A 22,765-nucleotide genomic window follows, 5' to 3' on the forward strand; every position below is an offset into this window, starting at 1 on the left:
TATGAAAAAAAGTAATTTTTTCAAGAGTTTAAGATAGTTTTCTGGGATTGGAATTTGTGCCTATGGAAACTTTGGAGCAGCCTAAGCTACCTGTTAGCTTGATATGTGTGCTAGAAAAATTTCATTACCATGTTTTGTGATATGTAATAAATTCAGGGTGCTGTGCTTAAGCTTCATTTCAGTTCAAGTTTGGGAACATCTGTTTCCTTCATTCCCAGACCTAGCAGACACCCCACCTCCCATAGCCCTCTGCCCCGTCCTTCCCCAGATCCCGTGTGAAAGAGTCAAGTCAGGCCCTGACTCGCAGAAGATGTGTTTCTTCCTGCGTGGAGCAAGCAAAACATAACCATGATCTCTAAACCTCTGCTTTTGTGTCGAGGAAGGGTGATGCTTTCTATCCTCCTTTGATGTCTCTTTAATAAATATGTTGTCATTATTTGTCCTTGGAAGTGGCCTCTTGAGCCACCTCTCAGTTTTCTCCATGATTTATGTTGCAAACAAATTCTCTGTCCTGTGTCTGTTCACCACTCTCCTGATCTTGTGTACCATTGAAGACATGCTGGAGACCGTTTTTGTTTTTATGATGCAATTATGTTATATGTGTATTTCAGTGAAATGTCAACCCATCAACAGAGGATGATGTTAAAAATTATCCAAATAAATAGTTTTCTATTTCTTTTAATCAGACCCAGTCCAATCAGTTGAATGACAGTGAATAGGATTATCTGTTGTTTTTCAACCTCAGGAGTGTTCCTAGCCCATGGTGCCTCGTGACATGCGTTCATATACATAATTTACCCGGGGCTACTGACTTAGTGCTTTGTCACCTATGTTTATTTTGTGGACAAGGCAGTGGGTGTCTCAAACCTGGTCTTTGACTTGGGAGCCTCAGATCTGTGATCGCCCTTTCCTCTCAGTGATCCAAAACCAGACGACGAAACCCTGACTTAGCTCACCTTCCCTTGATGACCGTGCTCTGGAAGACACTGAACGATTGAGCCACAGGCTGTTCGATAGTGCTAGGCTTGACCTTCCCGCACATGCCTGCAGCTCCGTGTGAAAGAGCTTTACCCCACTTGACATTAGAGTTGCCTTCTTGATGTTTCCAAGAGAATGGCAAGTGGGTCTACCTCCAAGCCAGATGATTCCCCTGGCTCAGATGTGCTGGACCTGGGGATCTGAGAGAGGGAAAGCATATGTGTGTGCATATATGTGAGTGTGTTCATGTCTGCGTATGTGCGTGCATCTCATGCCTGTGGTCGGAGGGACAGGAGAGTGAGAGGCAGCCTCACTGACCATGCCGCAGACTGTTCCAGGTTTGGCCCCACGACATGTGTGTCTTTCCCCTACAAGACCACAGCATTCCTAGCCAAGAACCTGAGAGCTCTGAATCTGGCAGCTCTTTCATGCCCACAATTCACGAAATGGAAAGACCCCCTCCTCCTCTATCCAAGGAATGGATCAAACCAGACCTAGCCTGGTATACCGTTTTGAACAGCATCAACTCATGTGGATGAGACTGTTTCCACAGGAGCCTCTTAGGAAGTTCCTATAGGACTTTACATCCTAAATTACTGTCACCACTGGCATCTGGAGAAGACCAGTTCTGAGCGTTCCCACACCAGGGGGGTCAGCCCTGTGGGATCTGGCCGGATGTGGCCACCACCCCCTCCACCCTCTCCCCTCCCCACTCACACTGCTGGGGCTCATGAAGGAAGGGCCGGGAGGTAGGCCCCTCCCCCCGATGACCTACCTCTAGGCCCAGGGCTCCCCTGCTGACCACCCTGATGTGGAGTTTTAACTACAGATGCGGCCCCATACAGCTGGGGTTCGTGCTCCGGTGTGGCTGCTGAGTTGCAGAAGGACTGCCAGCAAATGAGGGGGTCCTGCCCAGATATAGGACAGGTGGGCTTAGGCCTGCTGGCAGGCAGGAAGTAAGTCTTTCTTTGGAGAGGGATAAAGTAGCTGTACTGTCCCTATTAGTCTTTAAAGTCAGCATACTATTTTTCCTCAAATTGATGGTCAAAATATAATTTTCTCAGAGCCAGCAACTCCACTTTCCCCATATATAGTGTAAGCACCTGTAATGTTCTCCTAACAAAGTCGAGAACAACAGAAGGGCTCCTCCCAGGGCCTGTCCCAGTGGAACCCAGTGGAACCGGGGCCCAATATAAGGTAGGCCAACTGCAAGAGTCTCAGGAAAAGGAGTATGTCTGTGAGGGCCCAGGAGGGGTCACCTGGTGGGTCCTGCACAGCCTCCAGAGGCTGGTGAGCCCCTTTCAATGTGTTGTGGTCTTCAAGAGGATGATCCAACTGTTGGCAAGTTCTTGGCCTGACCCCAGGCTACAGGCCAGGGCACCACGGATGGCCATGGAGGCTGGCGCTGCACAGCGGCCCAGGTCTGTGTGCGTGTCAACCCATCTTGTCATGGTCCTGAGTGTGCTGGTGATTGTAGTGTGTGGTGTCACTCCCTTGTTCCCATGGCTTTCTAGCAGAACCGGTGGCCCTGATGGCTACTTGGTCGGCTTGCCCCCTTGTACTTGGACTTAGATCTCCTTATCCTGGACACAGCCAGTGAGTCCTTGTAGAATGGCCTGATTGTGTTCCTTGCCCCCTCTGGGGCTCTGGGAGAGGACTCTGCAGGCCATCCTTCTGTCATTTAGACGTGAACATGTGCTCTTGACCACGGCAGACATTGCTCCCTACAAGTGCAGGTAATTGAGAAGGAGGTTACTGGGTTGAAGACCTCAAGCATCCCAGCCTAGGACCGTCTTGAATTCCTGACCACATCCTTCGACCCTGGGGCTTCAGGGACCCTTCAGTCACATTCACGCGAGCAGTCAGTTCCCCAGGTTGCCTTTGGAGAAACTTCCCTTTCCACCGCTGAATCAGGCAGGAGCAGAGCCAGGATCCAGGCCGGGCCCAGCGCATCCATGTTGTCTAATCCGTTTTGCCATTTGTGTTGATCTAGGCAGGATTAAGGACACTGCATGACATTGGGCCAGAAATCCGGCGTGCTATATCATGTGATTTGCAAGATGACGAGCCGGAGGAAACAAAACGAGAAGAAGAAGAAGATGTATTCAAAGTAATTATTCCACGCCTAGCTACACACTGGCCACTTGGAAATAGTGGGGCAGGACTCCAGTTTGGGCAGTTGGTGATCCACAAAAGAGCCTGGAGAATGCAAAGCAGCCCCTGGGCCTAGAGGGGCTTATGGACTGTGCTCTCCCCACAGCAGACCTTCGGCACCTCCTCTAGGGCCAGGCCTGCTCCATTCCTGAACTCACCCCTCTGTCCCACACTAGCAGCTTCAGAGGAGCCTGGCCACGGCTGCTTGGCCAGTGTGGCTAAGCATCCTGAGTCCCACTAGCAGCTGCCTACCTGCACCACCCCCTTCTTCCCTGGGCCAGTTCTTTGACCTGCCAGCCGGCCCCCAGCCCCTCAGCCCGAGAGTATGCCTTCTACCCAACCTCAGCCAGCCAGCCGTGCTGGGTATAAGTCACCTCAACTTGGAGCGACTGCAAGAGCACACTCGTGTGATAGCCAAGAGCTTGCTCCCCAGCTCAGGAATCGGTAACCTTCCTCATTTCAGGGGGACCAGCTGCCACGCAGACACATTCACCCTGATCTGTGAGAAACTCAGATTGTTTTACAGGGATCCTACGGAGCTTACCTAGAATTTGTTTTTCGTGTAGAAAAAGTTACCTAACATAGCTAGCCTGCATCAAATACTTGTTAAATTACCTGGTGTTGTCTCCCATTATTTTGCAGAGAAATGGTGCCCTGCTTGGAAACCATGTCAATCATGTTAATAGTGATAGGAGAGATTCCCTTCAGCAGACCAATACCACCCACCGTCCCCTGCATGTCCAAAGGCCTTCAATTCCACCTGCAAGTGATACTGAGAAACCGCTGTTTCCTCCAGCAGGAAATTCGGTGTGTCATAACCATCATAACCATAATTCCATAGGAAAGCAAGCTCCCAGCTCAACAAATGCCAATCTCAATAATGCCAATATGTCCAAAGCTGCCCCTGGAAAGCGGCCCAGCATTGGGAACCTTGAGCATATGTCTGAAAATGGGCATCACTCCTCCCACAAGCGTGACCGTGAGGCTCAAAGAAGGTCCAGTATTAAAAGGTAACCTTTAAAATGTGTTTGCACTTGGTAATGTAGTGTCTGCCCAAGGCAATTTTTTCTCCCCTGTGCTCTGGCACACACAGGAGATTCCCGGGAGGCATTTGCACTAGAACCTGGGAGTACTGTGAGCTCACAGCCTCGTCAGGCACTAGCCAGTGATGCACCCGGAAGATAAAGGGCCACCAGCCATCCAAGTGGGATGCCCCCCGAAACAGCAGCAGTTACAGGCTCTACCTTCCCCAGTGATGCCAACATACTTTGGGGCAGGGGTTGGCAAACTTTGTCTGTAAAGGGCTACATAGTAAGCATTTTAGGTTTGGGGCACCATACAATCTCCATCGCAGCCACTGAGCTCTGTTGTTGTAGACAGAAAGCAGTCATAGACCATGTGTAAACGCATGGGTGCAGCCATAGCCCGATAAAACTTTATTTACAGACACTGCAATGTGAACTTCATATAGTCACATGTGATGAAATATTTTTATTCCTTTGGGGTTTTTTTTTGTTTTTTTTGTTTTTTTTTTTTTTTGTTTGTTTGTTTGTTTTTTGCAATCCTCTAAAAGTAAGAACCGTTCGTAGCTCAATGACAGTATATGGCCTATAAACCATAGTTTGCTGACCTCTGTGCTAGGAACTAGCCTGATATCTGCATTTTAAATTTTGTTGGAAGTATTTAACTTTTATCTTCTCCCTCCCTCCCTCCCTCCCTCCCATGTTATGCTTGTCCTGGATAGAACCCGCTATTATGAAACTTACATTAGGTATGTGCTCATTGCGTTTGTGTGTTAAATACTCTGTGTCATAAGTGTGACCTACTGGCCTCTCAACACTGAGGGATGAAACTTCCCTAGAGGCAACTGCTTGGGCCTGTGGACTCCCGGGGCAGAGGTAGCTGCTGCTTTCTAAGCAAATGAGCTTTGAGGTCCATATGTGTGTAGACTACACAGTCTGTTACAGCCAAGGATGTGCTGGTATTGATGCGCCAGTGTGCCCATGGGCCTCATGATAGCATAGGGAGAGCCCACTGTGCACTTCCGGCTGCCTGGCCCCGGGAGGCCGGCCAATGCCTGCTGCTCTCTGAGTTCAAGCCTCTTGTGGGGACTTGATAAGAAAGTGACCCCAACCTCCTGAAGACCGGGGACCAGATCTTCTCTGTCTGTCCTGGAGCCCCCAACGTCTGTGCTGTGTACCCTGCTACGCATTTGCTAAAGTGGGTTGAATTGTGAGTGGGATGATCATTTACCTGGGAACGGGGGGCTTGGTCTCTTGCTTTCATTGTATCAAGAGAAACCAGCTGCTCAGGAGCAACTTGAGAGCATGAACTTGGAGGGAACACAGTCCTCTCTTTGGAGGGAGTTGATATAACAGAGCCTGGCTGGTTTTCCTGAGGACCGAGGCCAGGACAGTGGCTTTCAGGGAGACAGCATGACAGTCTTGCCATGTGGGCAAGGCAGGCTTTGAAAACATGCGAGGTGTCACACGTGTGAGTCCCCCTGGGACACTGAGTTGCAAACCCCTGCGACTTTTCCTGGGGTGGACGCAGTGGGAAATTGGTTAGGGGGCCTCTTTGTTCCAGACCCTGAAGTCACACAGGCCAGGGCAGGAAGGATCAGAGCCTTTTCCCTGGGACTGCCAATCCCTGCAGGCTTCTATGTCCATTTCCTTGTTCTCTTCCCCCAAATTACACTGACTCCTTTGGTGCCGTGGCCCCTGGGCATAGTGGTTTGGCGCCGGCATCGTGCAGGGGTACCAAGAGAGAGATGTGCTCACACGCGGAGCCTGAGCAGTCCAGTCCCGGGTGCACTGGGGAGAAGTCAGGGGCATGTGGGGGGCGGGGGGAGCTGGCCTCCCACCGCGGCCTGGCTACGGGAGGTGTCTGCCGCCTGCCTGGGCGCTCAGGCCCTGTCTCGCAACCGCAGGTCTGACTCAGGAGATGAGCAGTTCCCAACTATTTGCCGGGAAGATCCAGAGGTACACGGCTACTTCAGCGACCCCCACTGCTTGGAGGAGCAGGAGTATTTCAGTGGTGAGGAGGGTTCTGAGGATGCCGGCTCACCGGCAGGGAGCAGGTGAGCGGCTCTGCGGCTCCGGCTGACGGTAGGAGGCCTGGCTGTCTCCCGCCCCTCGTGCCCTGAAGCCAGGGCCCACATGCACTACACCTGGCCTGCCCCGGGAAGTGAGTAAGAGCACAGACTCTGGGCCAGAGGGAAAGCGGGAGCAGGAGAAATAGGGCCAGAAAGGCAGGGTAGAGGCTGCTCTCAGACCAGCTGCTACCAGGGCCCTGAGTCTTCCGTGAGGCCGAGGACTGCCTTGCTCTCAGCCAGTCCAGGGTGTTCAAGAAAGGTGGGTCTGTCCGAGCTGACAGGCAGGACTTGCTAACTAGGATCTCGGGCACCCCTTACCGTCTCTTTTGGCCGTTTTGACCACCAGGCAGAACTACAGCTACTACAACAGATACCCAGGCAGCAACTGGGACTTTGAGCGGCCTCGAGGCTACCATCACCCCCAAGGCTTCTTGGAAGATGACGACTCACCCATTTGCTATGACTCTCGGAGATCTCCAAGGAGACGCCTACTACCTCCCACCCCAACATGTGAGGCCAGATTTTTTGTTTTGGGTGAAGCCTTCCAAGGAACAGTGTGCCCCTCCCCCAACCCCAGCCCCCCGGGGAAGTGTGACAAATGTGGTCCTGCTTTGCTAGGGACTGTCAGCCCTCCAACCTCCCCTGGTTGGAGACCCTACCGGCTTTCCTTTCTGTCTCATCCGTATCTCACGTGATAGAGCTCGGACAACTTTAGTGCTGTTCTTGACTCTCTGAGAACAGAGGAAGGCAGTATGTGACCTAAATGTCCATAGTATGTGGCATCTGGTAAGGGGCTTTTTGTGCATGTTATCATTGCCTTTGAGCCCGAGGCCCATCCTGTGAGGTAGGTAAGATGTGTGCCATGTCGTTGTCAGGCCCTCTCCTGACAGAGGAGGGTGGAAGGGATCAGCCCTGTGCAGAGCTGGACCTGAGCCCAGGCCTATCCCACCCAGCCCCACGCCTCTGAAAGCCACCTGGGGACTCTTGATGTCCATCTCTTCTCAGTCCCCACCAGGGAGTGCCCCCCTCACCTCCCCGTCCCCCCGTCTTTCATCTTTGCCATGGGTCAGCCAATGCCATTGTTCATGGGGCAGGTTTTGGCCTTGGTGGTGACTTCTAGGGTCAGCACCCCCATCCTGGGGCTGGAGGAATCCCATCCTGCTGAGAAGACGTGGGGGCTGGCTGCTCCCCACCTGTTTTGCCTATGCAGGTGGCCTAAGCAGTGCTGCAGGAGATCTGGGTCACCCCAAGTGAGGAACGTGGGCTGGGGTAAGAAATGTAGCAGTGGCCCCTGCTGCTCCCGGCCGGGGAGTTTGATTTTGCACATGTGGGCATTTTGGTGATTGGTTAAAAAATATCCATTCCTGGTGTTTCTGAGGAATGAAGCATATTTGTGAGTAGGACTCTAATCAGGAACCAAAAATAGCCAAGACACGTTGGCTCTGAGTCTGCTAACTCCGCGTGCAATAACAAGTGTGTCTGGGTGGTGCCTGGGGCCCTCTGCCTCTCTCCAGCTGTCACTGACCTGCTGGGGAGTGTAATCAGACCCATTTCCATGGTTAATATTTAATTCTGCAGCCCCAAACACATGCTGCTAAACAGAGCAATCCCGAGCTCCATAAATACTGAGTGACACATGCAGGTGAGGCCAGGTAGAGCCCCTGGCCCACCAGAGGACCATTGCCCTCCCTGGACCTCCCTGTGTCCCCTGTGGTGGCCACATTAATGCCCACCATTCAGAGGCTCTGCCCTGGTGAAGCTGAGTGGGCTAGAGCAGATGCCCTTTGTATTCGTAAGGGCAAATAAATAAAATGTATTTTATTTGCTTTACTGCCCATCAGTTCAGACGTTGGGCAGGGAGGAGAACATGGAAGTCTTCAGCCTATGTTCTCAGCCGCAGTGGGATTGCTTCCTCTGTCAGAGGTGGTTGTGCACAGCAGATGAGATGACAGGTATATGCGGACCGATTTTCAAAACTGAAAGGCACTCCCCAAATGAGAGGGATGGTGGCTTCCTCTCCTGGCTCCGAGCCTCTGGCCCTTGCCATCTGATTCTAGAACGGTCCTAGAGGGTGTGCAGCCAGGGGAGGCCCATCCCCTGTGTGGTGCATGGAGGACAGCAGCTGTCATGCAACTCAGCGAGGAGGAGGGGGCCCGGCATGCCCACAGGGCAGAGTCAGCCAAGGGCTCAGCCCAGTCTTCATGCACTTTTAGATTAGAGCTCACAGAACCTAACAGAACGTGGAGCTGGTTCCTGCAGCTCCACGTGTGGTCCCAGGAGGCCTGGGAGGCTCGCCTCTGCAGTTTTCCAGTACAGGAATTAGGGGTGTGCAGCGTTTTGCTGGAGCATGACAAATGCCCTGGGATCTTAGAAAGCGGAGGTTAAAGAGACCTCGCTCCTGCCTTGCAAACTATCAGGCCCCCAAGCAGTGAGCCAGCACACTTGGAGGGTGGAGCTATTTCCAGAGGCAGCCTCTGGCCTGTGCTTGGGGGCCCAGGATTCAGACTGACCTCCTGGATCCCTTGTCATCGCTCAACCCCATGCAGGAGCCTTTCTTTAAAGTGGGCATTAATAGGACAACCATGTTCTTTATCCTTAGAGGTGTTCTTTTCTGTTTTTGTCTTCAGTGCTAGAGAAGCTGGGTCTTTCCCAACAAAAGAATTTGCTTCGTATCTGGCTGAGCTGGTAGCAGGTCACCCCCCCCACCCCCTTAAAGCAGGTAGAAGCACGGGAGCGCCAGCAAGAGGCCACGTCCCCCAGAGACACTTAGGATGTCTGCAGGGTGAGAAGGGGGTCAGTCAGCAAGCAGCCGTAGGATTCTAGAATGACCTTGTTGTTCTTGGCGTGAAACAACGTATCCACAGGGCCGGGGCTTCGAATCAGAACAGCCGCACTCCTCACTCCGGAGCCTTTAGCTCTGCCCCGTGAGAACAGGCACTGCATTCACAAGAAACCAGCTTGAACTTGTTAAAAACGTCCCTTGGCTGGGCAGCTTCTTCATCCTCCCTCCCAAAGTTCTGAGGCCTCCCTACCTGATGCTTTTCCTCAGACCTGTCTCTTGCTTCCTCTTGGGCTCTCTGCTGAATGTCCAGCGGGCCACCCTCAACCCCAGGGCCCCGGGGTCCCGACAGAGCGCTCGGTTCACAAGTGCTGCTGTGCTTCACTTCTCAGCCCGCCGGAGATCCTCCTTCAACTTCGAGTGTCTGCGCCGGCAGAGCAGCCAGGAAGAGGCCCCGCCGCCCCCCGCCTTCCCCCACCGCACAGCCCTGCCCCTGCACCTGATGCAGCAGCAGGTGAGCTGGCCCACCTGGCCTGGACATCACAGGCCTGATGGGCACCCTGCATGGGACCCACCCTCAGGACACCCCCTTCTCTCTGCTGCCAGCAGCAGGAGGGTCAGAGAGAACCTTCACGTGCACTAGGGTTCAATCCTGTAGCAACCCTGTCAAGTAGGTACGATCGTGAACCCATTTCACAGATGAGCAAATGTCAGGGACAGGGTAGGTGGCTTGCCTGAGCTCACACAGGGGGTGTGTGACCAAGTTGGCATTTGAATCCAAGGCTGCCAGCTTCCGAAGCTGGGCTCTCGGCCTTGGTGCACACTGCCTTCTGTCCTGGGTGCTGGAGATGGGATCTGGTACAACCCCTGACCCAGGGAGTGGCGACCGTTTGCCTGATCCTGAACAATTAGTGCGGCCCTTTATTTGTTCTGAGACATTGTTCTTTCATTAAAACACGTCTCTAGAGCCCTCTGCGGGCAGGGCCCTGTGGCCCCAAGGGGGCGGGGTGAGCCCCCGGCCCGGACTACGAGGGGCATGTGGTTCAGGGAGGAGGACCGTCCACAGTTAGGTGGTTGGACAGGAGGGGGCCCAGGGTCTGAAGGGAGGGTGGGGGTGCAGCCCACTCACCAGGGCTTTGCCTCAAGGACAAGAATATGGTACTTTTTCTTCCTGAAAAGAGCGCATCGGAGATGCCGTCCACCATGTATGTGTGTCGTGGGGGGAGGCATGCAGGGAGCACCCAGTCCGTACATGTGCAGAGAGCCAGCTCGCCCTACATGAGCACACGAACACTAGCTTCCACTACGGGTCTCTGCCAACTTTTTACTCTTCTGCCTTCGGTTTTTATATTAATTTTTAATCATGTCCTACTTTATTGTAAAAGGACAGAGTTTGGGCAGGCCCAGCCATCAAATGCCATGAACCAAGTAGGCACAGAAGTCTACATGAGCACATGTGTGAAAATGCCCTTCCCTCTGCCGTCCCGTCCCAATGAGGGCCTGGTCCGTGTCTGCCCTGCCTCCCTCGGGTGGCCACGGCTTCCAGTGGGCCACAGAACTGTGCTGTTCACAAGACCGGGCATCCGGGGCCCTCTGTGCAGAGGGAGCATCAGGATGCATCTGCTGTGGTGCAGCTGCAGGTGGGAGGAGCAGACCCTGTGCCAGCTGCTGTGAGGACTTGCATTAGAGAAAGGGAGCTGTGCTCCTTCCCAGGGCTGGGAACTGCTCGTTTGCCCCGAATGGACATCATATTTAAACGTAGAGTGATCTGGCTGGTATGTTCACATGCCACAGGGCCAGTGTCTTCCCTAATTCTCCACTGCTCAGCAGCAATTTCATGAATTAGTGGCTGATTCCTACTTGGGAACGGTCATAGGCAGCGCATTTGGGGAAACACAAAATGGTCTGCTAGAAAGCCAGATTTTACTGCCCATGTCCTTTTAAAGTCATTGTCCGAGGCTGCCTTTGCCCAGCTTTTGTGCCTCCTGCTTGGTCTGCGTGCGGCCTGCGGCCTGCACCTGAGGACCTCTGGCCTTCCCACCTCCCCTCTCCCCTCAGATCATGGCAGTTGCGGGCCTGGATTCCAGTAAAGCCCAGAAGTACTCGCCGAGCCACTCAACCCGGTCATGGGCCACCCCTCCGGCGACCCCTCCGTACCGGGACTGGACACCGTGCTATGCACCCCTGATCCAGGTGGAGCGGCCAGATGCCCTGGACCAGGTCAACGGCAGCCTGCCGTCCCTGCACCGAAGCTCCTGGTACACGGACGAGCCGGGCATCTCGTACCGAACTTTCACACCAGCCAGCCTGACTGTCCCCAGCAGCTTCCGCAACAAAAACAGTGATAAGCAGAGGAGCGCAGACAGCTTGGTGGAAGCAGTGAGTATGGCCCCCCCAGAGCGTGCCACAGATGGGCAGGCTCCGCCCGGCGGAGGGGGACCCGCTGGAGCAGCAGTGGTTGTGAGGGTGGGAGGCCCCAGAGCCCAGCTGTGTCGCTTTTTGTCCGATATTGCCCACTGCTCCAAAGCAAAGATGGGACGGACAGCACCAATATACAAATACCACCACTGCCAGTTCTCATGAAGGAGCTGTACCTAGGATTGCACGTGCTGTACCTGCAAATATTGCCAGCTTCTCCTGAAATCTTTTTCCCCAATGGGGCTTGTTCTTGTTGGGCCATATGTAGTGTTTGAAGTCTGTGATGTTTTCAAAGCCATTGACATTGAGCTATCACGTGTGAGGTCTAACGAACATAAAATCATGTCCTGCAGTTAGGGCTCGAGGTGGCTCCTTTGTCATTCCCTGCCCCACCCCCACCCCCAAAGCCTTGTAACACATTCACGCGATGCATTTGTCCCATACAGGTCCTGATATCCGAAGGTTTAGGACGGTATGCAAGGGACCCAAAATTTGTATCGGCCACAAAACACGAAATCGCCGATGCCTGTGACCTAACCATCGACGAGATGGAGAGTGCAGCCAGCAACCTGCTCAACGGGACTGTACATCCCCGGGCCAACGGGGGTGTGGGCCCCGTGTCACACCGGCAGGACTATGAGCTCCAGGACTTCGGGCCAGGCTACAGCGATGAAGAGCCCGACCCTGGAAGGGATGAGGAAGACCTGGCAGATGAAATGATATGCATCACCACCCTGTAGCCCCCAGGGAGGGGCAGACTGGCTCTGGCCTCAGGTGGGGCGCCAGAGGGCCAGGGAAAAAGTGCCTCGTAGTTAGGAAAGTTTAGGCACTAGTGTGGAGTCCATATTCAATTAGACTTTTGTACAAGTGATGTCATGCCTCAAGGAAGCCATAAACCTGGTAGGGAACAGCCGCGCACGTGTGCCCGGCTCCAGCTGTCGGAAGCAGCAGGTCCAGCCCTCTTGGGGAGGACCGGCGAGGAGGTCGGACAAGCCCAGCCCACTTGTCCAGAGTGCCCCCCCAGGCGCTCACCCGCGCCCACCCACCTGCTGGCATGGTGGGGAAGGTTAAAGGTGATGACGATCACCACACCTGTGTCATTACCTCAGCCATCGGTCTAGCATATCAGACATTCACTGGGCCCAGCATATCCATTTTTAAACCCTCTTCCCCCAGATACACTGCTTCCTGGTTTCTGTTTAGCTGTTCTGAAATACAGTGTGTAAATCAGGACCTACCTACCAGCCGTCATCCTGAGAGGGGAGCAGGACCTTATCCACGAGGTTTTCTGTTATGTGACCCCAGTTTACAAGAGAGAGCGTCACTCAGTTGGTTTCTGACTGTCAGGTTAAGGGCAACTGTAAACTGGAATAATCATGCACTCGCAACCAGGTAAACTTAGATACGCTAGTTTGTTTAAAAATTATAGATTTACTGTACATGACTTGTAATATACTATAATTTGTATTTGTAAAGAGATGGTCTATATTTTGTAATTATTGTACCGTATTTGAACTGCAGCAATATCTATGGGTCCTAATAATGGTAGTTCCCCACCGAAATCTAGAAATTATTAGCATTTTTACTTGGGCTGTACAGAAGTAGAAGAAATAGAGCCAATTCTCCTTTATTCAGTGAAAAATCTTTTGGGGATGACATTTTAAGTTCGAAAGAACTTGACACTACAGAGATTTTTCTAAAATATTTTGAGTTACTATAAATCTACCTTAACCCAAGATACACCAGATGACGATTTACAGTCTTGGCTTTGGGCAAGAGTGCTAGGATTTGATAGTGGACCTCTGGTCCACCGTGGGTTGCAACTTTTATTCTACTGACCCTTCAACAAGTTCATTACAGTAGGTCGAGCTGGTTACTCTGACCTTGTGGCGTTCACAGTGGTGGTTTCCTCAGCTGCCCCCACAAGGCATTTTTGAAGTTCCTCTGCCCTTCCTTGCTCCCTGGGGATGGCTACTGTGCTTGTCTTAAATAAGGAGTTGGGGCGGGTGGGGGGGGGGGCGAATGGGGAGGGGGGAGGCAAAGCGATGATCTGTGGGATGAGAACGTCAGAGGTGTCCACAAATCATATTGTTGCCTTTTTACAAAACATTGCTGTACTGTGTGTTCTCTCCGAGGGCTTTTATATGCAACTGAATGAGGGCTGAAGTTTTCATTAGAACGTACTCACACCCCGATTGTACTTCCTGATGAAAACCCACTTTTGGACCATTAGACCCACCCAGGCTTCCTTTTCTTTTCAAAGAATTACGCCGTTTGTCAACTTTCCTTGGCAGGGATTCCCTGCGGTCAAAAATACAGGTAGCAGTTTTTGGTTCAAAATTTTTAAATATCACCTACATGACCTGTTAATGTTTTGGGTTTTTGTTTCGTTTTGTTTTATAAATAACACTTTGTTATGAAGACCTTACAAACCTCTTCTTAAGACATTCTTACTCCAGATCCAGGCAAAAACACTTCCAGGTTTGTAAATGACTATTTCCTGACATAATTTTTTTTTATTAAAATGCAAAATGTTCTTCAGAACAAAACTGTGTAAGAATTTTGTGTTAGGGAGCTCTCCTTGCAAAGACCTGGAACAGGGCAGGGAGAGCTTCAGAAGGGGCAGGCACTCTGGCGAGGGCGGTTCTGTAACTGCATAACTTTGTGTTACCCTCATGGCTCCCTCCTTAATGCAGAAGGTAACACCAGCTGCCGAGAGCAGTTTCTTCTTAAAGGGCTAACCCACTGTCCCCATCGTCTCCGCTGGGCATTACTACGACTTAGCAGCAGCCCAAACTGCCCTCCCAGGATGGGGTTTTTTGGTGCAGGCCACAATCTTTTCCAGTCAGTAAAAACTAGCATTTTTATAAGCTGTACTGCTCTTAACAGGTCTGCTTTAAGCCTGGTTCAATCTCCTATCAACCATTAAGTTGTTCTTTGTAAAAAAAAAAAACAAACAAAAACAAAAACAAAACTGAAGTTGTAGAGGATGTGTTATTTTTTTCCTTTGCTTTAGAAAGTTTTAAGATTAAATGTCTCTCCTTTTTGGGCCCCCTCCCACCCCCTAAAAAATAGTACATTTGGTTTCTCATGTTTTTCTTAATATCACAAATAGATATGTCAGCTTGGATTTAACTACCAATGAGCAGGATCCTCATTAAGCATTCTCTCTGGTTTCTATCCTGGCAGCCTGGCCAGACAGGGCTTTCTAGCTCTGGGAGTCTGCCCAAGCCTGGGAAGCCTCTTGGTACACAGGGCACACAGCATGGGCTTTACCTACCTCACTGCTGACCCCACGCTTATGAAAGGAACCAGGGCAGTTTATTTCACATTTTTTATGGTCTTTAGTGTCTTTGCCAACTGCCTGTTCTCCTACAAAGGTTTCCGCTGTTATGATGGGCGTTGGTTTGTTCTGAACACTGGTCAGCAACAGACCTATCGTCTGGCACAGAGCTCCAGCTCCTACCAGACTCAAAAACAGACACCAGCTGGGCTCTCATTGTTGACAAAGTTTTTATTTCTCCAAAATAGTATTCTTTCCTTCCTGGGGGCTTCAGAGGGCAGACTAGGAGAATGGGGAGCAGGCCTGGGGCCCTTGCCTCCAACATGGGAGCACCAGCGAGAGTGGCCTTGCAGACACCCTGTGGGGATGGTGGCAGGAGAGAGGGAATGGGAGACGGCCTGGGTCTCAGAACAGGGCTGGTGGAGAAGGCATGTGTTTCCCTCTAGGTTTTAAGGGAAAAGGATGTAGATATTAGATCTGATGTTAAGTTGGTAGAAACAGGAAACAGCCTTTGTGGGGAGGAAAAGAGTTTGGCTGGAGAGGAGAAGCTATCTGATTTTATGGAAATGAGGATTCCTACAGTTGCCCCGGAAGCAGAGAGGCTGCACGTCTGGAAGCCAGGATCCGGCTTCCAGGACCTGCCATTCCTGGTCATGCTGCTGGTGAGCTGCTCCGGTTTCCGTGCCGTCTGTCCTCCGTTCTACCAGGAAGAACCTTCTGCTGACGCGGCAGCTTGAACGCAGTCTTCTTCAAAGGGGTCCATGCCCAGAGCCCATTCAGGTATATACACAGCTTCCTGTTATACTTTTTCAACCATTTTTTGAAAAGTACATTCTTCTGTTTAGGTATCATGGGTGCTTTGCCAAGGGGCTTCAAGAAGATTCTCTCACGGCTGAGTGCTGGCCTGGTCTCTGGGGGCCCCCAAGGGATGCCTGACTGTAGCTCAGCCTCCCTAACCCGATAGGCACTTTTCTCCCCTCTCTGGCTTCCCCAGCCAACAGCCCTCTTTCTGAGGCTGAAGGTTCCCTCATGGCAATGGAACCTTGAGATGGCCTATTATGACACGGGCCACTATTCCACTCCGCCAGACGGCTGCACGCTCCCCTGTCCTGGCTGGAGCGAGGAGCCACTTCAAAGCACACTATTCCATCTTGTGGCTGAACCCCGACAACACAGTGTTTCGCCTTGACTTCTGTGGGGCCTGGATACAGAACACTCGCGGTCCACTCTATTTCTGCATCTGGCTACACTGTATGATCATATGGGATGAGGCTCGGTGACCGAGAGTGGGAGAGGGGCCTAGATGTAATCCAGCCGTGCAAGATCACGTACCTCCTCTCACCTCTGCTTATCTTACAATACAGACACAGGAGGCAAAGCAGCCACTGCTCCAGAGACTGAGACCACCACAGAATAGAATGGCTGTGTCACCTGGCTTACCCGCACTAGACAAGGTCAGCACAGTCACAGGCAGGCCTGGACCCCTCCACCTACCCAACTTGTCACTCATTGGCCCTCAGAGCAGTGAGATTGGCAGCTGCCCTCCTCTGATCTTCCTTCACCCCTGCAGGCGGCTCCCAGGCCCTGAGGCTGACAGTTGTGGACCATGGATGCGGGGGCACACGGGGACTTCCCTAGAAGAAATCAATCTCTTGGCAGATTTAGAACCTCCCTTGGGACAGAAAATGCAGCAAGATACAGGTAAGAGTAAACCAGAGCCACTTAAAATTTTTAAAGGAAGGAGAGGTGTCATGGTTTTCTTCTCTCCATCTTTCTGGAAGGTCTGTCTCACAAACACAAGTTGTGGCTGTCTGGCCTCCATGACACCTCGATCCACTCTGACCCTGGGGGGAAGCCTGTAACGCCCCCATTTTCTTCCCCTCCCTGTTCTGTGTCTAGCACAGCAGCTTTCCATGGAACAATCCTTTTCTCCCCTGCTGTGGGAAGTGGCCTTGGAGATCTTTAGAAAGATCCATCCAAAACACATTTATTTCCATTACCCTGTGAGAGCAGTCTGGCTAAGGCATCTCCATTCAAAAAGAAGTTACTGGATTACATTATTGGATTATAGGACGTTTAAAGATCAAAGAACTATTTTAAATGCTTCTTGTATCTGCTCTCCACCCCCCTCCCCCCCCCCCCAACTCAAATCTTTGCCAACTTATTTTTTCTTTCACTCAGTTGTACTTTTACAGGATCGGGTACCTAGTTTGACTTGACAACTTTTTCCATCAGCCTCAGCTCCATCCCAGTCGGGTCCTGTGGATGTCCGCAGAATATGAATTAGCCGGCTTTGTCCGCTGTGAGTCACTTCCCCAGGCTGATGGGAAAGGGTCCTCTTGGGCCAGCTGCTTTGGCATGGAGCAGTGGTCTGGTCTGTGGGGTCTGCTCTGGATTTCTAGGTTTCCCTGGTAACAGGAAAATCTTTTAAAATGCTAAATCATGAAACCTATGGTAGGGAAGAGACTCTCCAGAAGCTTCTTTAGATCAAGGTCCAGAAATCTTCCCATTGGGCTGTGTTTAGTAAGAACCAGAGCACTGGCGAGGTGGGCCCTCAGAGTGGCCCAACTGGGAGTGAGATCGGGAAGCACGGGGGAAGACTGTGTTTCTCCCAGCAGGCAGCTTGCCCTCCAAACAGGGACACCGGAGGCTTACGCACAGGCCTCAGCTACAGCGTGCAGCCTGAGGCGGGGGATGCCCCCACCCTGAGAACCCAGTGTGGTCTAGCCACCACCTAGCTTCTGGGCACAGCACCCTGCTATTAGAGCGACTCGCCTTAAGAGGGAGGCCTGAGAGGGAACCACTTCCCTCAAGTCTGACCAGAACCTGGACTATTAAGACAAGGCCATGGCAGAAGTTAACCATCATCTTCCTTTGGCCTGTCCCTTGGTCCCCTCTGCTGCCCCTTCAGGAGGCAGGGGGAGGGGCCCGCAGGAAAATGCTGGGGAAAAGAAACCTGCTTTGCCGCCCTGATACTGGTCTCCCATCCTAAGAGATTAACCCATTCTCAGCCACTGAATCCTAACATTCTAGACAGTTTCAGGAAAGGACACTGAGGGCAGGGACTCTGCTGACCCTCTTCGCTTGTCGGGAGGCTTCTCAGGCAGTGACTGCCTCAGCGCTGGGTGGCCAGACTTCCGGGCTTATAGACAGGGACGTCCTTGTCCTGGAGTGCAGGCTGCCCCTTGATGATGTCAGCTGCTTTCTCTGCGATCATGATGGTGGGGGCGTTAAGGTTGCCGCTGACCACACTGGGCATGATGGAGGCATCAACCACCCTGAGGTTTTCCACTCCAAGCACCCTGGTCTGTGGGTCCACCACGGCAGTGGGGTCAGAGGGCTGGCCCATCTTACAGGTGCACGAGGGGTGGTAGGCGCTGTCCGCTTTCGCCCGCACGAAGGCATCTATCTCTTTATCTGACTGCACGTGGCTTCCTGGCTGGAGCTCTTTCCCTCGGAATGGTTCTAGGGCTTTCTGAGCAAAAATTTCTCTGGTCAGCTTCACACATTGTCGGAAGTCCTTAATGTCGGCTTCTGTTGATGAGAAGAAATAGGTGAGGTGATTCCTTTTACCATGCTGGCTCTGCCAACGGATTCTGAGCACAGAGAGGCTCAGTAAGCTGCCCCAGGGGACACAGTTCAGGGACATGGAGCCACCAGATTGCCTGTCACCTACTCAGAGCCAGTTAGACTGCAACCAAGCAGCATCCCACGAAGGCAAACAGCACCCTAGGTGGACACAGCCTGCCCCGGGGGCCCTAGGTTTAACTTGGAGGTGAGACCGTACACCCTGCCTCCGGCAGTGTAGCTGTGAGCACGCTACGGGTCATTATCGAGCAAGACCTGCCCAGTGGGGAGTGCTCGGTTTTGCTGCATGCAAAGAGGCAGGCCCAGGAATGTAATCTGCTTCTGGACGAAACTCAGAGTAACGAGCAACAGTCTCCGTGAGCCCCATTGTACACAGCCAGATCTCCTTGCACCTTCTGGTAGATTGTTCTGAAAGCTACAAATCTCTCCTGCTGTGTAAAAGGACATCCCAGGGTTACTTCAAGGGCCCCAGGGCACTACCTAGCAGCATGTGCCAAGTTTATAACCTAGAATTGGGGCGGGGGGCGGGGTGATGTGTCTCAGAAAATGTGGTCCAGGAGTAGGATTCAGAGATAAATGTAAACCCCATGAAGGCATTCATTCATTCATTCATTCATTCATTGAACAAATGACTCGGCAAGCCCAGGCCAGGGGGAAACAGAGGGGTTGGAGAATTACCTGTTGACAAGTAGTTGGGTTGAATCACCGGGTGGTCCCGGGGGTTGGCACTTCTCAGTTTGAGCCAGCCCACACTCGTGCCCCGCATGGTCCCCACATGCACCTAGAAGAACCAGAGGAAGCTGTGACCTCCTTCAACCTTCTGAGTCAGTAGCTTAGGCCCTGGGGTTTCCTGTGGGCTGAGACTCCACATCCAAAGGCAATTAAGAGCAGACACATTTTAGTATTTGTTTGCATCTTACCCCCTTCCCCGCTTCCACAAGTGATCACCTTGCTGAATCACTGCTGCTTCCTGGCTTTATACCTGATGTCTTAAACTTCCAGGGGCTAGAAATCCCAGGGCCGTTGGCCTCATTTGTCTATTTCTGGCAGTCTAGATCCCTAGAGCATCTGCCCTCAGCTGGGCGCAGGTCTCCGCTTTCCACGTACCACACACACTGCCTCATGAAGACTCCAGACTCCTCCTCTCCCCTCCGACCCACTGAGCAGCTGGGGGGCAGCGCACAGGCTCCTGGGCCTCACCCCGCCCCCACCCGAGGGCCCTGCTGCAGTGAGCAGAGCGCTGCTTGATGACAAGATGAAGCTGTCTGCTCACCTGGTAAGCTTCCTGCTGGGTGGGGACCCGTCCGTGGTCGATCACTTGGGATGGCAGGAAATGGAACTGGATGTCCGGGTGAGGGACCCCAGGCTGGCTCCGGATGAATCCGCCTGTTTCCAGATGGGCTGTGGCTCCATCCCCTGAGGATCAGAAGAGTGGATCAGAGCATGGCAGGCTGCCCCCCACCCTCACCCCTCCTGGCCTCTGTTCTGGTGCCTAGACCCATGTGCTCAACTCTGGCATCTCTCCCTCAGGTGGGCTCACCCAACACCACAGGTTTTAACATCAGCTACATGCCAAGGGCCTTTCGGCTTTGCCACGCCCCCCCCCACCCCCCCCAGCGTCCTCCACCACAGACCCAACTGTGAGGCCTGATGTGGCCCGGTATCCTGAACTTTCCCACCCCAGGCTCTACCCCTGACAGGCTGTTCTTTCATACAAGGCCTAAGTCAGACATTCGAGCTGTCCCTGCCTCCTCCTCTTCTTCGTCGCCCACCATCTGACCCTCAGAAAGCCTCACTGACTTCAGCTCCAAAATCTACTGGGATCCATCTACTTGGCAATACCCCCCCACCCCCTCCCTCAGCCCAGGCTGAGACCCCCTCCTCACTGGCAGCTCCAGTGGACTCCTTGCTGGTGTCCCGGCCTACCCTCATGATGGAGTCTCTTCCATCGCACCCCTGCTTTCTCAACATGCTGCAGTCTCTCTGGCCCAACAGACTTGTTCTTCGAACACCAGATGCCTAGACCTAGGGCCTTTGTACATACTCTCCCTAGCTCTCAGATATACTCTGTCACCATTCTCTACTTTATTAACACCCTGATCTTAAAACTTAAGCATGTTTACGTGGTTTCTTTCCACTGACCCCACCAAAGTGTAAGCTCCTCAAGGGAACCTGCCTTATTGGCACAGCACACAGTACGTGGCAGGTGTGGGAGAAACACATGCTGAATACGATTTCAAAGCACCACTTCCTACCCCGGGGACTGCTCTGGGACTCCGAAAACAAACTGAAACTGCTGAGAAATGGATGCTGAGTGTGCTTTTTCTCCAGGCTCCTTGGACCCCAGAGGGTGTCCAGCATGAGGCCATCCCTGGCTATCTGTAAGGAAGAGTGGCACCCAGGTTCGGGAGTCTCACCCTGGACAGGCCCTGGGCCACCTCATCTGGTCCTCACAACAGCCTTCCAGGCAGGACTATGTATCCCCATCATGCAGATAGGAAAGCTGAGGCAAATGGTATAGCTAAGTTCTGAACAAGTGACTTGAAGCCAGAGCCCTTGCTCAGCACCTTAGGGAGGAGGCTGTGCTGCCCACAGATCAGTTCTACTATGGTCCCAGACCAGGACACCCACCTGTGAACTTCCAGAGCCACTCTAGACCAATCCGGACTTTCCTCAAGGGCTTCTGTGCTGAATGGAGAGTGATGGGGAGGGTACATGCCTGCTGGACGTATATCTCCAGGTGGTCTTGCAGGTTCTGGCCAACTCCTGAAATGGGAGGGAATGGTTAGGAAAGATGGCTTCCAAGAGGGGCTTATTAGCTGTACCTGGCCTCTCGACTTCCCCTGGTTTTGAAAACTTCCCCTAAACCTATCCACATACCTGCTGAGCCAGCTCCTGCTTATTCCTCAGGTTTCTGCTTAAAGGTCGCCTCCTGGGACGCCATCCCTACGCTCATTGCCAAGTCTAGTCCTCTCATGCTGCCCAAGCCACCTGCCCTTATCACTCACTCCCGGGGCAGTCCCTGTAACCATCCCGATGCCTTCCTGCCATGCAGCACCCTCCCTGAGGATAGGGCCCAGGCATTCAGCAGGCACCACTAAGCTGTTGTCAGATGGACTGACGGCCCCACCTGCACCTCCAGGGAAGGAGGGAATCAGGGCTTGTCATGCTGGGCAGACACTGTCACAGGCCAGCACTTTCACAAACCTCTTCTGATAAAGCCTCAATACACAAAGGGTCATTTTGGGGGCAGTTTGGGTTATAAGAGAGACAAGAAGCCCTAATGGGCATTAAAGACAGTTTGTAAGATAAATTTTAGGCTTGGAATAATTGTCTTAACATGAAAAGCATGCTCTGAAACACCGAGTTGGCTTCTTTAATGTCAGGGCTGCTGCTGAGTCCTGAGGACAGAAAACACATAGGCCTGGACCCCTCTCACCCTTGGGCTGCCCTGGTGACATATCCGAGCCTGGCCCAGTGGGCTTTTCGGGTGGAAGCTCGCTGCTGGAGGGGCATCACTTCTGAGTGGGACAGTAGGGCCAGGAAAGGGGAAAAACAACACAAAGACTGGGGTGCCTGGGATAGGGCTGTCCAGTGAGGCTCGTGGGAAGAATGTGGCCGTTCTGAGGAAAGCTGACTGCTGCCCCCTCCCCAGCTCCACGCTAATGCACTTCAATAAGCTGTTTTATTAGCAGAGGCCCCCTCTGAGGAGCAGCAGCAAAGGGAGCTCACCGGGAAGGTGGCACACCACCGGGATACCCAGTTTCCTGAGGTCGTCTGCGTTGCCGACACCCGAGAGCATGAGCAGCTGTGGAGAGTTGATGGCGCCCCCGCTCAGAATCACCTCCTTGCTGGCGTAAGCCTGGAAGAGGCAGAGGCACGCAGGTCACGCTTCCTGAAAAGCGAGACAGAACCCCGAGAGCGTGGCCTTGGTGTGATGTCCCCGAGTGATGGGTGGGGATTCCGTTCCCAGGCCCCAGAGTAAGGAAGGGGATGCTCAGCGGGCCGCTCTATGAAGGGCGCTCCACACATGCAGCTCCCGGGTGCGGGTGCGACACTGAAGCGTGCTTCACATGCTGATACGTTCTGCAACAGTCACGCTGTAACGATGGTCTTAAAAACGGGACTGTAGAGCCCCAGACACTCCAACAAGCAGCTTCAATAAAGCAAGCAGTGAGTCAGATCTTCACATAGAGGCAGAATGATCCTGACACACTGCTAAGTGGAGAACAGCATAGTGCTGGGGGCACCCGGGTGGCTCAGCCAGTTAGGCATCTGGCTCTTGATTTTGGCTCAGTTCATGGGATCAAGCCCTGCATTGGGTTCTGTGCTGACATAATGGAGCCTTCTTGGGATTCTCTCTCTCTCTCTCTCTCTCTCTCTCTCTCTGCCCCTTCCCCTGCTTGCACATTTTCTCTCAAAAATAAATGAATACATATTTTTAAAAAGTGTAGTGTTGAAATATGGATTA

The 22,765-nt window shown here is 52.7% G+C and overlaps 2 protein-coding genes and 1 long non-coding RNA gene across 16 annotated transcripts in view; 2 read left to right on the forward strand and 1 right to left on the reverse strand.

Moving 5' to 3' along the window:
- Nucleotides 1-13,414, forward strand: part of CACNA1D (calcium voltage-gated channel subunit alpha1 D) — a 301,420-nt gene extending 288,006 nt beyond the window's left edge. Inside the window, exons 42-48 of the mRNA XM_042977073.1 lie at nt 2,972-3,088; nt 3,775-4,142; nt 6,062-6,211; nt 6,573-6,736; nt 9,398-9,519; nt 11,064-11,384; nt 11,870-13,414. Of these exons, the coding sequence (XP_042833007.1) occupies nt 2,972-3,088; nt 3,775-4,142; nt 6,062-6,211; nt 6,573-6,736; nt 9,398-9,519; nt 11,064-11,384; nt 11,870-12,163 (1,536 nt within the window). The 3' untranslated portion in view covers nt 12,164-13,414. The remainder of the gene's footprint in view (nt 1-2,971; nt 3,089-3,774; nt 4,143-6,061; nt 6,212-6,572; nt 6,737-9,397; nt 9,520-11,063; nt 11,385-11,869) is intronic.
- A 1,503-nt stretch (nt 13,415-14,917) lies between these two features.
- The window catches only part of CHDH (choline dehydrogenase), a 39,760-nt gene continuing 31,912 nt past the window's right edge, over nt 14,918-22,765 (reverse strand). For 2 of the 3 annotated variants that reach the window (XM_042979168.1, XM_042979167.1), the window contains 5 exons: nt 22,027-22,156; nt 20,926-21,060; nt 19,568-19,710; nt 18,973-19,075; nt 14,918-18,240 (listed from right to left, as the gene is read on the reverse strand). In XM_042979168.1, coding sequence (XP_042835102.1) covers nt 17,822-18,240; nt 18,973-19,075; nt 19,568-19,710; nt 20,926-21,060; nt 22,027-22,156 — 930 coding nt within the window. In that variant the 3' untranslated portion in view covers nt 14,918-17,821. The remainder of the gene's footprint in view (nt 18,241-18,972; nt 19,076-19,567; nt 19,711-20,925; nt 21,061-22,026; nt 22,157-22,765) is intronic. The other variant, XM_042979169.1, reaches the window with a different exon arrangement.
- Nucleotides 15,865-22,483, forward strand: LOC122236674. Of its 12 annotated transcripts, none has more exons than XR_006214845.1 (6): nt 15,865-15,957; nt 16,071-16,160; nt 16,277-16,407; nt 16,888-17,008; nt 19,345-19,570; nt 21,987-22,483. It is a non-coding gene; the product is annotated as an uncharacterized LOC122236674 (long non-coding RNA). The 12 variants fall into 12 exon arrangements; XR_006214847.1 differs by having other exon boundaries at nt 21,990-22,483; XR_006214849.1 differs by lacking the exon at nt 21,987-22,483 and adding an exon at nt 21,205-21,980.

This window comes from Panthera tigris, chromosome A2, assembly GCF_018350195.1.
Source record: "Panthera tigris isolate Pti1 chromosome A2, P.tigris_Pti1_mat1.1, whole genome shotgun sequence".
NCBI classification, from domain to species: domain Eukaryota; kingdom Metazoa; phylum Chordata; class Mammalia; order Carnivora; family Felidae; genus Panthera; species Panthera tigris.